Genomic DNA, 14,460 nt, shown 5'->3' with positions numbered 1-14,460 from the left:
GCTCACTCTTTCTCTCTCAAAATAAATAAACTTAAGAAAAAATTTTAAAAAATAAATAAAAATGGACAAAAGATCTGAACACACACCTCCCCAGAGAAGAGACAAAGGCAGCAGATGCCTCACTCGTCTTCCACGAAACGCAAGTTAAAACCACACGGGGTCCCACCGCACACCCGTGAGAATGGCCACAATCCGGATCCCCGACAACGGCAGGTGCTGGCGAGGACGTGGGGCAGGAACGCCCACTCGTGGCAGGTCGCGACGCAGAATGGTGCGGCCCCTTTGGAAGACAGTGTGGAGCCTCCTCACAAAACTAAACACCAGACGGTCCAGAGATCACACTCCTTGGAATTCAGTCAAAGGAGGTGAGAAATTACGTCCACGTGGAAACCCACACGTGGATGTTTACAGCAGCTTTATTCGTAACTGCTAAGCTCGGAAGTAACCAAGATGCCCTTCAGTAGGTGACGGATAAATAAACTGTGGTCCATCCAGACAACGGAATCTCATTCTGCACTAAAAATACATGAGCTACAAGCCACGAAAAGACAAGGAGGAATCTCAGATGTTACTGAGTGAGGGAAGCCAACGCGAAAAGGCTGTGCACTTGATGGTTCCTGCTATACGAAAATCTGGAAAAGGTGAAACTGTATAGACAGGAAACAAATCAGTCGTTGCTGGGAGTTGGGGGATGGAAGTCAGGAGCACAGATGACTTTTAGGGCAGTGGAAAAATACGTATTTAATACATATATAATGATGATGCATGCCATCGTACACTTGTGTGAAGCCCGGCAGTGAACGTGCAAGCAGCTGTGAGAGGAAACAGACGGACATTAAGGCGGGAAGTCTGCGACATTTGAGGGCTCCAGGGACAGGACAAAGTCCGCAGCTGGCCCTCTAGGACTGGGGCCCCGCTGGACCCATCGTTTATGTGTTGAACTGATGCTGCTTGGTTTGTGACGATGCCCAGATGGGAGCCTACACGGGAGGGTCCAGGGAGCCGGAAGGGGTCCAGGACGAGGCCAGTTCTCCCCACAGGCTTCTCCTCCGTGTCTCCGGAGCAGCAAGCGGAACTCGGCCCAGATGTGCCCAGATGTGAAACAAGTGACCAAGATGCTCCCTGCAGCTTCCAACTGAAATTAATCATTAAAATGCCTTCCTGAGACCGAGCTCTGCAGGGCGAGGGCCAGACCTCCGATCTGCACACCTCCGTGCCTCACGTGCCGGCCATGAGTGACGAGCCACCTGAGCATTTCGGCACCCGCCTGGCGTGCTCTTCCTGCAACTTAATCTTTAAAAAGTGTTCCATTGGATTACATTATAATTAAGTATGTGTTTATTAATTCAAATGGAGTCCAGGGCCTGGGCAAGCATGCACACTGGTGTGGGCGTCTTTTGTTCTCTGCTGTGTGTGTGTGTGTGTGTGTGTGTGTGTGTGTCTTTATCCAGTCTGCTTCTGACAAAGTAAAAATTAACTTTACAACATAATTTGGACATGGTCAGCTTAGTTCAAATGAAGACAGGAAATCAAAGCATCATAATTCTTGGTCTGTTCCCTTTGGAGAAGCCTCAGCCTGGCCCCCGCATCCCTGGAGCACTTGGCCTGCTGCCCTGGCGCCCTCTGGCGGCGTTAGTGAAAATACACGTTTCCTCGCCTGAGAATAAGTTTGCAAACCTGAGGAGAGACGGGTTCCGCGTTTTGACATCTTTGTTTCACAGCTTAGGAAACGGGCCGCGCAGAGCACATGGCTGCCGAGGGGGGCACGTCCCTCGTGCACTTGTTTGCACTCACGTCTTTCTCTCCCTGGGCTCCTGGGCTGAGCTGACACTTGGATGTGTCCCGTCCTGGGTGTGAGTCTTAGGACTAGATCGATACCAAGTTATCGCCAGCCCGCTACCGCTACTGTCCATGCGCTTTAGGGAAATTTAACGCCTGCCATATGTTTTGATGCTTGCCGTCATCTTATTAAATGAGTACGGCACGCATTAATACACATTTTATTCGCAAGGGGAAACAAATTCAGAAAAAACTCAGTGATTTGGCCGACACTGCTTCTCTAGCAAGTTCCGAGAGTCAGAAGTCAAACCAACCCCTCCCACTCCAAAGACACTCTCCTTCCAGGCCTCGTCTCCCACAGAATGCTATTTTATGTCCTTGATAGTCTTGTGAGCAAGTCTCTGGGAACATGGGAAGCAGTGTTTAAAACCTTTTTCTGATGCGGGAGGAGTCTTCTAACACGGCAAGACTCGGCGCAGGTGTCTTTACCCAGAGTCCACTGCTAGACGTGCAAACGATTCTCAAAACCACTTCGTTTTCGTGAGCAGTTTTACAGCCACCAGGCGCTAATGCGGGGAATTAATCCCGCAGCCTCGGCACAGCGACTATTCCGGAATCTCAGCTGTGTGTGCAGGTAACTTGCTGTCAACAGGAAGTCACCTCACCGGTAGGATGGGGCGTGGAGAACCCCAAGGCCTCTGGAAGGCTCTCCCGGAGGGCGAACGTGAGGGCGCCATGAACATGAAATCCAACCGTATCGGTCTTCTCCACCTCTGTCGTCCTCCGTGTCTCCGTTATTCTGCTCAGTGGACACTCCAGGGAGTAAACATTCCAAGGCTGCTGGTCACAGGCACCCCCACGGCGAGAGGAACACGTGGCCCCTTCCTCACACCAGAGGTGACCAGCCACAGAAGCAAGTGAAGCAGGGATTCCGGGGGATTCAGGCAGAACACTATGCTGGAAAAAAAAAAAAGACAAATCCCACAAGCATCCACTAAATATATTTCAAAAACGTACATCTTTATAATATTATACCCCAAGTATGTTTTCAGGGATTCTTGGCTAAACTTTTACATGTCAAAATATAAATAGTCTGAACTCACTATTTCCTTAATTGCCACTTTTACTATTAAATGCACATAATCTCACAAAACATTGACTTAACATGAATCGGACTGACTACTTTGGTTTAATCCTTCCGCCATGAGTAAGCACTTCCAGACCAGAGCGTCAAGAGTGGAGGGCTGGTCTTCGCTCCTTCCAGGATGCGTGGCGGCCTTGTTGGCTTGCAGTGAGGGTGAAGTCCCAGCCCTTCGCAGCTGCGCCAGTCAGCACAGAAAACACAAGAATCTCTCACAGTTCTAAACTCTTATAACAAAGGCGAAAATCAAACTTCAAACCGGAAAGACATTTTGCTTTACATGTTATTAATTTTATAATCAATAATGTTAATTATGTTAAATATGTTAAATATTTTAATAATGTTAATGTTAATAAATATATGAAATTAGAAACAATTTTTAAGAGGCAATATCGTAGTATGAATAGATTAGTCCGCCAAAGTGCAAAATGTCAATTAGCATTTGCAAAATGTTAGCCTCTCTGGTAACCAAGGAAATGTACGTTAGAACAATGAGATAAATTTGTGTTTATTCACCAGAAGAGTATTCTTTTAATGTTGCCAGCTAGAGTAACCAGGGTCAAGGAAACACGTGCAAACGATGCTGGTTTATGCTTCCTGAAGACTGGCTTAGCAATATTTATCAATTGCAATAAAACGTTTATATTTTGACTTAATTTCACTTGCAGGCTTTACCCCACATCAATAACTAACATGTAAAAGTACGCCTCGGAAGTCGTAGATACTTGTATTGCTTAAGTTAGGAAGACAATCAGAGGAACTCTGCACCTCCAGTACCAGTAACTGGTTAAGCAGATTGAACTAGTGATTGGGTTACAATGCAGTCATTGAAAATGACGTACATATTGAAATGTGATCATGATAAAAGGAATTGAAAAAATACTTCATAAAAAATTGACCTTAAGGAAAACCGTAGGGGCAGCGAACTGACATTTGACCATCTCCTGCCGTTCCAAATACACCGGAGGTCATTTAAGAACAGCAAAGCAGACGAGAGCAAGCTGGAGTCCCTGCATGGAAGGTTCAGGAAGAGCGGACTCACAGCGGTGGGCAGGGGTCGGCCCGGGGAGACAGGCCCAGGCTCCCCGAGATGGATAAACTCGTTTGGGGACCAGGCCGGACCCGGAGCGCGGGGACCAGCGGTCCCCGGGGGTCCCCGGCAGGAGAGGAGACACACAACACAGGGTGGGCCTGCTGTACGGGCTGCAGGCGGAGGCGGCCGAGTCACCGTCCCTGTCTGGGGACGGCCGTCCGGGGCTCACCGTACAACGCAGGCCCGAATGCCATCCGCGGACCGTTTCTGAACCCGCTCTGGAGGCTGGAAGGAGGCGGTGCGGGGGGCGAGGCCGAGGACGTGAAACAAACGTAAGCCGTGACCCCTGCCAACAGGGCACCGACGTAGGCAGTGTCACCAGATGCAGCGTGAGACGTCCTCGGCTCCAGGAAGTGAGATGCACAGCACAGAGGACACGTGAGGTCAACAAGAGGCGGCGGGGACCCAAGCACCCGAGGCTCGAGGCTCGCTGGCCTTCCCGGGGGCGCGGCCTGGCGGGGTAGGGTAGGTGGCTTGGTGTCTGTAAGTGTTGGACCCATTTCCACTGATATTCCTTAGTCCGCATCCCTAGTCAATAAGGATTCCAAATTAAAATTTTTAAGTGCTTTGACATTCAAGTTTTATTTATTTATTCAGACAGAGCAAGTAGGGGAGGGGCAGAGAGAGAGACAGAGAGAGAGAGAGAGAATCCCAAGAAGGCTGCGTAACCTTGAGATCATGACCCGAGCTGAAATCAAGAGTCAGACACTTAACCCACTGAGCCAGCCAGGTGCCCCTAAAAGTTTTTAACTTTAAATTTCTCGTAAAGGGTGAGACTATGTCACCATGTCCTTGCCACTTTGTCACAATAAATAATGCAGGTTTATATGTCACCTTATTTGATATGTGTGTGTCTGTGTCTGCGCTGATTTTCTGACAAAAGTCAATGTCTGGGTACGTGAAGCTCAGGGCCTAGTGAGGGACCACGTGGCCACACCAGCAGAGCCAACCTTCTGAGGGTTCCTGCTTCATCCACAGAAAAGTCAAAGCACATGTACGATTTCAGGGGGAAAAAACCATACTATATGTTATTAACTATATAGTCGATCAAGTCAATCATACGGTCAGTGTCAACGAAGACACTGAAGGTGTCACAGATTTGGAATAAGCAAAATATATTTTTATCGTGAATCTCTTTTTCCCCCTCTTTGTTTACAAATATACACGTAAAACGTCTACTTCACTTAAACAGAGGGGACGATGTCCTCTGGATGGAGCGGGCAGTTTGGCGTGTAGGACCTTCCTTCCCATGACAATGAGAATTAAAACACTTTTTAACAATTGCATTTTAAGGCACAGAATATGAACTTACCAGTTAAAAAAGGTTTGTGTGTGTGTTTGTGAAAATAAAATATAACCGCCCCCCCCCGAAATTACATATACACACACAAATGTACAAAGACAAGGCCCCGTGTCATGTTTTCACACTGATATACATCATTAAAATCAAATTCAGACCATGTTCACGATACTGCACTATGACATCCAGACGGTCCCACAGCACAGTCCAAATAATTGCAGGGAGTGGAAACGCAGTGCGGCCTCCTTACATCAGTCACGTGAGGCCGGACGTCCGGCTGTGTCCCCTTCCCGCTACGGGCCCGCACAAGCTCAGCCTGCACATCCCTTCTGCCTTGCATGAGCTCACACGGCTACTCCTGGGGACCAGGGCTGGGGCTGGGGCTGTGACGCCTGAGCTGTCCCAGGACCACGACACCACTCAACACCTGATGGGGAGCATCCCACTCACAGGCTGCAAGTGCAATGGACTTGAAATGACGGAACACGGATGCTACTTTCAAACCACTTTTTATGTTCAATACAAAAGAGAACATACCAGGAAGGAACTGGAAAACATGTCATAGTAGAAACTTCACTGGCTGTCTAGAAGATCCTATCAACTCCTTTCTAAAACTGTCAGAAATCAGGAAACTGTTTCTCTACCAAGAGTTCACAATTGTCCAGGAAAACGTTATATATTTCAATTTCAAGATTTAATTTAAAAATCTATCAAAGTGTGGGGTGCCTGGCTGGCTCAGTCGGTTGAGCATCCGACTTCAGCTCAGGTCATGATCTTACTTACAGTTCATGGGTTCAAGCCCTGCATCCAGCTCTGTGCTGACAGCTCAGAGCCTGGAGCCTGCTTCAGATTCAGTGTCCCTCTCTCTTTCTCTCTGCCCCTCCCCAACTTGTGCTCTGTCTCTCAAAAATAAATAAACGTTAAAAGAAATTTTTAATAAAAATAAAAACTATCAGAGTGTCACCTTTTAAGCTGCTAAATATAAATGTCAGATAGACTTTTTTTTTTTAATTTAAAGAATATGTTTCGTTTAGAGGGAAAAACCTTGTTAAAATTAAGACAACTATTCACAATTTTTTTCAAACCCAAATCAAGAGCCAGCAGCATTTCCTATACTGGACCCTGCACTTTTAAAAACCTGGATCTCTACTCACCTGTCGCCCTCCAGCTACGGAAGGACCAAGAGGCCTGAGCGACAGTCTGCAAAGGAGATGCTAAGAGGTAATGGTGCACCTGTTCTTTTTTTTTTCTTTTTTTTTTTATAATTTTTTTTTTCAACGTTTATTTATTTTTGGGACAGAGAGAGACAGAGCATGAACGGGGGAGGGGCAGAGAGAGAGGGAGACACAGAATCGGAAACAGGTTCCAGGCTCTGAGCCATCAGCCCAGAGCCTGACGCGGGGCTCAAACTCACGGACCACGAGATCGTGACCTGGCTGAAGTCGGACGCTTAACCGACTGCGCCACCCAGGCGCCCCGGTGCACCTGTTCTAACACAAGTGCTAGCACATTCCTGAGCACCCACACTTTTAAAAAGTGAAATTTAGGAAGGACTATAATCTTGTCATCATTGTAAAAACCTATTAGCTGGAACAGCTAAACAGTCACTGAATATTTCTACTTCTAATCCCGCATCCTGAAAACCTTTCCATGGAGCCCTGACTTGAAGGCCTTTGTACCGTTAACTCCTAGAACTCCTGTGAGAACACAAAGCAGCCCCGAACTTTCTCTGCCCCGGGGCCAACTGTGTGCCCTTCACAGAAGCCTCGCCTCCTGGGCCTTGGCTGCCTGCGCTCACAAGCCTGACTCTTTTCAGGACCGTGCTCCCAGGGTCTCACGTACAGACTGCTCCGGCCCAGGGCTTCTCAATCCTGGCACTGCTAACGTGCCGGGTCAGATCATCCCTAGCTCGGGACCACCCTGGGCTCCAGCCCTCCAGTGACAACCCAGAATGTCACCAGCTTTGCCACATCCCCTCCGCGGAGAACCAGCTGGGCCGCAGCCTGGGAAGCAGCGCATGCAGGGGGTGATGGTGCCGTTGCACGGACAGCACCGTTTATCATTCGCTTCAAAGTGTGTACGTTGCTTCAACGCTTTACAATGAATACTAATCGTACAGGTGACAACTCGGCGAACTATGCACAGACACTACTGATTTACACACTTTAACAGGAAGACGCCGACATCCTGGGTCGATCCAGGGCTAACCAACACCCAGATGGAACAGGAGACTAGTGTTTATTTTAAAAACCAGTTTTAAAGTGTGTCCTACAACACGGATGTCACGATAAAAGAACCCTCTGCACAAACGTGAGTGGCCGAGTAAGGACGCCTCCGATGCGCACTTTAACCCTTGACACGACAACAGAGGAAAACAACGTCCATAAGAAAACCAACACAACTGTTCCAGTGTTATTCTTCTTTTCTCTTCCTTCCTCTTCTCTTCTCCTGTAACGTTTTCAGGTCAGTCATTACATTCAAAGTCTTTCGGACCCACATAATCTAAAAACAATGATTTTGAGACACATTTAGAATTGGAAAACACACATCCATCAACAACACTAGAACTCAGAAAGCTGTAACACACATACCACAATGATCATGGCATTGAGCAGCAGCGGTGCTGAAAACACTAGAGAAATGAACATCCCCCGTGAATCGAAATACTGGTATTTTGAAAATGACCTGTTTCAGGAAGAAATTAAAAGTTACTTGGGACAACGGAACAACGTCCTTAGTGATATTCCCTAACGTAAAGCTCCTGGAGAGCCTCTTACGTCGACTAAGGCTCCACCGCCTGCCCCACAACCGAACCCACCCTCAGCCCTTCCCAGCTCGCTCCTACTGGGCCCCATCAGGGAACGTGCAGCGGGCCCGCGGCGAAGAAGGCAGGAGCCCCGGGGCCTGGGGAAGAGGGCGGTGGGGGCAACAGCAATCAACCCTCGGATTTGCCGGGCAAAGTAAACACTCGTGCGCTCTGGTTAATGGCGAGTTTGACGTCACCTGGGACGTGCTGTGCCTTCCGTGGGCCAGAAGGCGTCACGCGCTGCACGCGCTCCAGAGCTACTCTGAGACGGTGCCAGCCGGCTCTCTGCTCGAACTCTCACCAGCAGGCTGAGTCCCTCAAGCTGCCCCTAGGCAGAGGCCGGTTGTATCCTGGGGCTCGTCTGCGGCCACCAGTGACATGCAGGACGACCGTTTATAAAGCACCTAACAACCCGTTAGCTCGGTGACAGTCACGGAGGAGCCGGCCAGCAGCCCTGGCGTCACGGCTGAGAACAGGGGAGGCAGAGCTTAGAGCTTACACTATAGGGGAGACGGTTCGGGTAAGACGACACTCAAAACGCACTCGTGTGACTGATGTTCCGGAGAAAAATGAAGCCAAGGAGCATGGAGTTGCACGTGGGCTGCGGGAAGGCTCCCGACACTCCAGCAGGGACCCGGGGGAGCCACCAGGGCCCAGCCGTGGCCAGCCTGTGGCCGTGGCTGCCGTGGCTGTGCCGAGGCCTAGGTCGAGGAGGGGCTGGCGCCTGGGGAAGCAGGCCACCGCTCGGGAGGCATGGGGGCGGGCACCGAAGGTGAGGGACAGAGCCGCGCTCGTGGTTTGTTTCCAAGGTCAAGGACCTCGGGAGGAATCTGCATGGCGAGTGAGGTCTCTGGCCAAAGTCACCGGGAGGAGAAGCGCCAGTACAGAGTGGAGCACCGTGCCTGGGGTCAGCTCTGGATGGGGGCCGAGTGTGAAGCGCTGCCCTCCTGATGGTCATCAGACCTCCGGCGGCTGGGGCGGCTGCCCTCGCACAGGAGGAAGGCAGAGAGCGGGAGGAGGGACGTCCTGAGAGAGGAGACTGGCAGCCTGGTGTCCTGGAAACCCGCGAGCAGGTGGTTCAGGGGGAGGCAGGCTGAGGTCAAGTAACCCGCGGACTGGCGGTGGGCCAGGCCCCACGCGCCCCACCCTGTCATGAACAACAGCGTTTCCGCTACAAGGTGGGGAGCGGGCCCAAGGGGACGGTGACCATCTTCCAAGTCTCATCGTGAAGGGTTCAGACGGGGGAGGCCCAAGGGGCCCTGTTTCACATTGAAAAGTGGGGATGTTCTCAGTACGTCTGGCTGAGGAGATGGGTTCAGAGGGGAGCCAGGAGCAGGTGCTGGGGCCAGAGCCATTCCCTGAAGGCACAGGCTTCTTCCAGGTCCTCAGGACCCGACGAGCAAGGACGTGTAGGGGCTGGAGAGACAGCAGGTGTAACGCAGGTGGGATGGAACGTGCACGGTCACCTAGGGTGGCTTTCCGCAACCTCCTGGAAAGCGCCAAATGGCACACATTCATGCTTCGCAGGCCAAGAGGCAAGGTCTTCAACCCCTTTTTGCTGAGAGTCTAGTAGTTTTTCTTTTTTTTCTTTCACACTGAAGAAATGTAAATGTTTTAGCACTTAGAAATATCAAGACCATTTTTAGCTCACAGGCCACGTAAAACCAGTGGGCCAGATAGGGCCTGTGGACCGTTGTTTGAAAGCCACATCTAGACACACGTGTGAGGGTCCCAGATGAAGCCCCTCGGTTTGCACAGCTGTGTCTCGCTCACACGTGTGGGTGCCGGTGCTGAGCTGCACCCAGACACAGGGCCTGACAGTCAGGCAGGATGATGTGAGAGCCGGAAACGGGGGCAGAGGACAAGCAGAGGGCAGTGACGGCTGGTGATGCCCCGCGGGTCTCCACACCCCGGGGAACAGAGGCTGGCAGGAGCCGTGGTGGAGAGGGAGGAGGTGGGGCTCCAGGGAGGCCACAGGCAAGGGGGTGGAGCTGCGGTCACTGGAGGACGGCCGGGGGTTTATGCCAGGAGGACATCCCGAGGCCTCGAGGACACGGCAGGTCCAGGGAGGGCAGAGAGGTCTCAGAGCACATCACCCACCGCCCTGACCAGGCATGGACCGAATTCTCTCTAAAATGCCACTTTCTCTACTCTGCAAATAGAGCTACCTCAAACAGCCCCCTGAACTGTCGCCCGCTGTCATGAACCGTATCGACCAATCTTCAAATCCTAAACTGTCTGATAAGCCGTTCCTCTGACCTAAACCTGTCGGAGCAGAAGCACTTGGGCCCCCGGGGCCTTCAGCGACTTGTTTTCTCTTGCGGCTCCCGGAGTCTTGTGGTCGGCGTGCAATGCTCCCACTGCACAGACCACTCTAGAGTGCCACTCCCCAGTACGGTCAACACGCACAGGGCGTCGGCCTACCTCCAGTTCATTGCTGCTACTTCGTTGATGTACTCGGCACAATAAACTAGAATCACTGGAAGAGAGAGAAACCACGTGTCAGGATCCGGATGGCGACTGATCACCAATCTTTACAGAATTAAACATGCTGTTTACGATGCTGTATTTAACATAAACGTAAGAGAAGAGCAAGAATTTGAGGAGAGGTGGACACAGTGTGAGGTAAGACACAGTGTGAGGTAAGACTGTAACGCTTGCACACTACAGGCAGGACACCTCCCCTTGACGGAAACACGGGAAGGTCTCAGTGCACAGAGACCGGAAGCAGGTCTGCCCCTGCAAACCACGTGCGCACACGTGTGCCTGCGCCCGTGCTCCGACACGACCCGGTCACGGTGACCCGGTCACAGAACGCCCAGAGCTGCGAGGCCAGGTGTCTTCCACCGTCACACTGCCACCCCGCGGGGACACACGGGACAGCCGGCTAGAGACAGGCCCAGAGGTTCTGGCGGCCGCAGCAGGTATCCCGATGCCCCCCGAGCCTACCCGAGTAGAGACCGCGACCCTCCCGGAGCCCGGGACGCAGAAGCACACGGCTACTCGACCCCGGACCCGGAGCTCGCTCAGCACCGCGTGCTGCCACCGTTCCTGCGTGAAAACTCCACGGCGGGACGCGGCAAACCGCAAAGTCTGATGCTTTCAGTTCTCAGGTAAATTAAAATGGGGAAAACCTTCCCGTCCTTGACCCAAGTCACAAAACGGAAGACACCACGGCTTTAGAACCTCTGGACTCCTCCCTCCGGATTGGACCCAACGAGGCACATCAAGAAAGCCAAGGGAAAAGGAGAAAAGGGGGGGAAAGGCTGAGACACCGAAGGCGGCGGAATGACGCCTTCTCTGCCAGCTGACCAGGTAATGAATCTCGGCGGTGCCACCCAGGGGCTGAGTGACCTGGGGGGCAGGGAGCCCCTCCGTGTCTCACTTGTAAAAATGTGGCAAATAACACCGCCCTGAATAAAATCAATCTGTGCGGGTCTGAGAGTCAAAGGAATCACAGAGGATGTACACACACGTAGAACACTGTCTGTCTGTTGCCCCCACGTGTGCAAAGTCCTCCCCTCTTCACCCTCAAAAATAAGAAACCCAACACGGTTCTTGAGTTGCCAAGTTTTCCTCACATGTCCGCTCCCGTGATCAGGCCGGCGTCTTTCTCCCAGGGACCCGCCCCAGGGCCCGTGCACAAGCTGTCCTCGCGGCAGGGAGTTCACTGGGGCCCTCGCGCCGCACCCCTGCTGGTGGCTCCCTCCTGCAGGCCCTGCACACCCAGGTCTACGCGCTGCCCCCGCACCTCGCACGAGACCCCGTCCCGGAGCTCCGCTGGTTTGCCGCCTCGTCCGGATCACGGGCGGCAGCAACGCACCTCCGTCCGAAACTGCGTCGCGGAGCCGGTGCTGCCCACCACCTCGTGCGGGCCCAGAGGCGCCCGTGACAGCACGTGGCGGCAGGAAGCAGGGCCTCCGCTCATCCCTTGCGCTGCGGGACGACTTCCGCAACGCCAACGCACCGCTTCCCTCTCTCCCGAGGACGCTCTCTTACTGACGCGTCCCACCCTGCACCTGGTCACGTCACACGGCAATCTGGGTCACAGAATTCGTGCGTTCTACTCACCTAAGCACAGGAAATGCCCGACCTGCAGTTTATACCTCTGGGCTGAGAGACACGTGAGCAGCAGACACAGCACATGGAAGACGGCCAGCCCCAGGAGCCACGGCTCCGCCCAGTCCGTCTGCTGCAAGACACATCGCTAGAAACTCATCACGGTCAACTCACGCGGGGGCCAGGCGTCGCGTCTCCTGGGTCAGGGGGGCCGGCGGTCCCTCACTGCCAGCGCTCCTGGGGCTGCTGGGCGGGGCGTCCAGGGCCCTTCCCCCACAGGCCTCCCAGAAGCAGGTGTTGGGGAAGGAAGGGGGGGAGGGAGACGGAACGACTCCGCAGCCACCCGCAGACATTAAAGAGAAATGTCACTGCTTTAATGTCTGAGCACGCAGAACTGGGGCACCACGGATTTCCCCTTCTGCGGCCTGAATAAAATCACGTTTTAAGGCTTCTAAGGATCATCGTCCCAGGACAAGCAGGAACAGAGTTCCTGAGACTAGCACTCAAGGCCTTGGGAAATCTGAGCCATCCCAATTTGCTAGATTTCCTCCGACCTTTCTGTCAGGCCGCCAAATAGCCCTGGCATGTCGGGTCTCCTCAACCGGAGGGTGGGCATGTCCGCACCTCCAGATGCTCGTATCCCCCCCCCAACCATGCTCGGATTTACCCTTCGTCTAGATCTCCCCTGCAAGCTCACCCCCAAGCCCTGCCCTTAGCCCCGCCCCCAGCAAACCAGGCCGGGAACTGCATCAGGACACTGCAGAGCCCTCAGGACTAAGTGTCCCCTGCCGCTTCTGCACGCCCCGGAGGGTAAACTGCCCACAAGCTACCGGTCCCCATCAATTTGCGGAGGGGGCAAAGGGAAGGGAGCGAGGGGGGGGGGGTGGCCAGAACAGCGCAAGAGCAGCACCTGGAGCTCCCACTGCGCTGGGGGAGCGGTCCCCCCACCACCTCTACCCGCGGTGCGTCCACACCTAGAGCCCAGGGCCGCCCAAAAGTCCCAGCCAGGTCCGCCCCGAAGCGTCCCGCCCACCACCAGGCCCCGCCCAGGACCGGTCGGCCCACCACCAGGCCCCGCCCCCGCCCCATCCGGTGTCGTCGGCGTCCGTGGCGGATGCGAACCCGGACTGCCCCACCCCCCACCCACCAACCATCACCCAAGCTGGCGACCAAAAAGGCAGCGAGTTACCGTGATCACGGCGGGAATGCTGACGGGGAAAGAGCTGACCGAGAAGGCGGACGGCATCGTCCCCGGAAAGGCCCACCCTCACCACCACCGTCTCCTGTCCCCACCCCAGTCGGTTACCACAGGGAACGCCTCCGGCGTCCCCTCTCGCGGGATTTCCACTTGTCGCGAAATCTACTCGGACCCAGCTATCTCGCGATATCTCCCGTGCCCGGTGCCAGGTCCACATCTCGCGGTTTTCTGTGGCTTTAAATCTAATGTTGAAATTGTAACTACGCTCCCAGAGTGTTTTCCCAAGCGGGCCGAGAGGCGAGAGGGTATGAGAGCGTGTTTAGTTCTCAGACCTTCAACCCAGTAGCGCTCTCGAGAACCGGGGGGCGAGTGGGCGTCTCTGCCTGCTTCCGACGCCGGCCCCGAGGGACCGAGGGGGGACGGTGTCCGCGCTCCCGGGGGACCGAGGGGGACAGTGTCCGGGGGACCGAGGGGAAGGGGGCAGTGCCCGCGCTCCCGGGGGACCGAGGGGAGAGTATCCGCGCTTCCGGGGAACCGAGGGGGACAGGGTCTGGGAGGGACCCACTTTTTCTGGCAGATAACCTTGTGCGTGCGCACACATCACCTGGGCCCGTATGTACGTGGGGTCTGAGTACACCTGGGGGTGCCGAACGTTCCACCTTTCTAACAAGCCGGGTGAGGGGGATGCTGCCTGTGGGCGACCGCAGTTGAGAAGGCCCTGGGGACGCCCTGCCTACCCTCCGCTTACAGGTGCATTCGGGTCGCTGTTCGTTAACCGGGGTGTCCAGAGCCCTGCGCCTCAGGGACGGACTCGGGACCCGCGGTTAATAGGTGAGCGCGGGCACGCGGTAGCAGGAGCGGGTGAGACGGGGTGTGTGTGCGGCCGCCCGCGGACCTACCCGGAAGGCGACCGTGTGCCCGCAGGGCCGGGACTGCCACGTGCGGAGACAGTGCCCGCGGTCTGGGTGGAGTGGAGCGAGGACGCGCAGTGCGCAGGGGCCCCGCCTCTGGGGCTCGTGCGGGAGCCAGGCGGCGCCAAAGGACGCGAGGAGATGGCTTCCCGGCAGGTGCGTTCCTGAGCGGC

The 14,460-nt window shown here is 54.2% G+C and overlaps 1 protein-coding gene across 2 annotated transcripts; it reads right to left on the bottom strand.

Moving 5' to 3' along the window:
• Positions 1-7,532: 7,532 nt before the first annotated feature.
• On the bottom strand, positions 7,533-13,500 carry TMEM18 (transmembrane protein 18). 2 transcript variants are annotated; one of them, XM_043604661.1, is made up of 5 exons: positions 13,368-13,500; positions 12,191-12,308; positions 10,544-10,598; positions 7,905-7,998; positions 7,533-7,815 (listed from the first exon to the last, which is right to left on the bottom strand). In XM_043604661.1, the coding sequence occupies exons 1-5, from the start codon at positions 13,422-13,424 to the stop codon at positions 7,726-7,728; spliced, it is 414 nt and encodes a 137-aa protein (XP_043460596.1). In that variant the 5' UTR covers positions 13,425-13,500; the 3' UTR covers positions 7,533-7,725. The 2 variants fall into 2 exon arrangements, with proteins under 2 accessions (XP_043460596.1, XP_043460595.1); XM_043604660.1 differs by having other exon boundaries at positions 12,191-12,311; positions 13,368-13,499.
• Positions 13,501-14,460: the final 960 nt, after the last annotated feature.

Source organism: Prionailurus bengalensis, chromosome A3, assembly GCF_016509475.1.
Source record: "Prionailurus bengalensis isolate Pbe53 chromosome A3, Fcat_Pben_1.1_paternal_pri, whole genome shotgun sequence".
NCBI lineage: Eukaryota > Metazoa > Chordata > Mammalia > Carnivora > Felidae > Prionailurus > Prionailurus bengalensis.
This window is presented reverse-complemented; position numbering and strand designations above follow the sequence as displayed.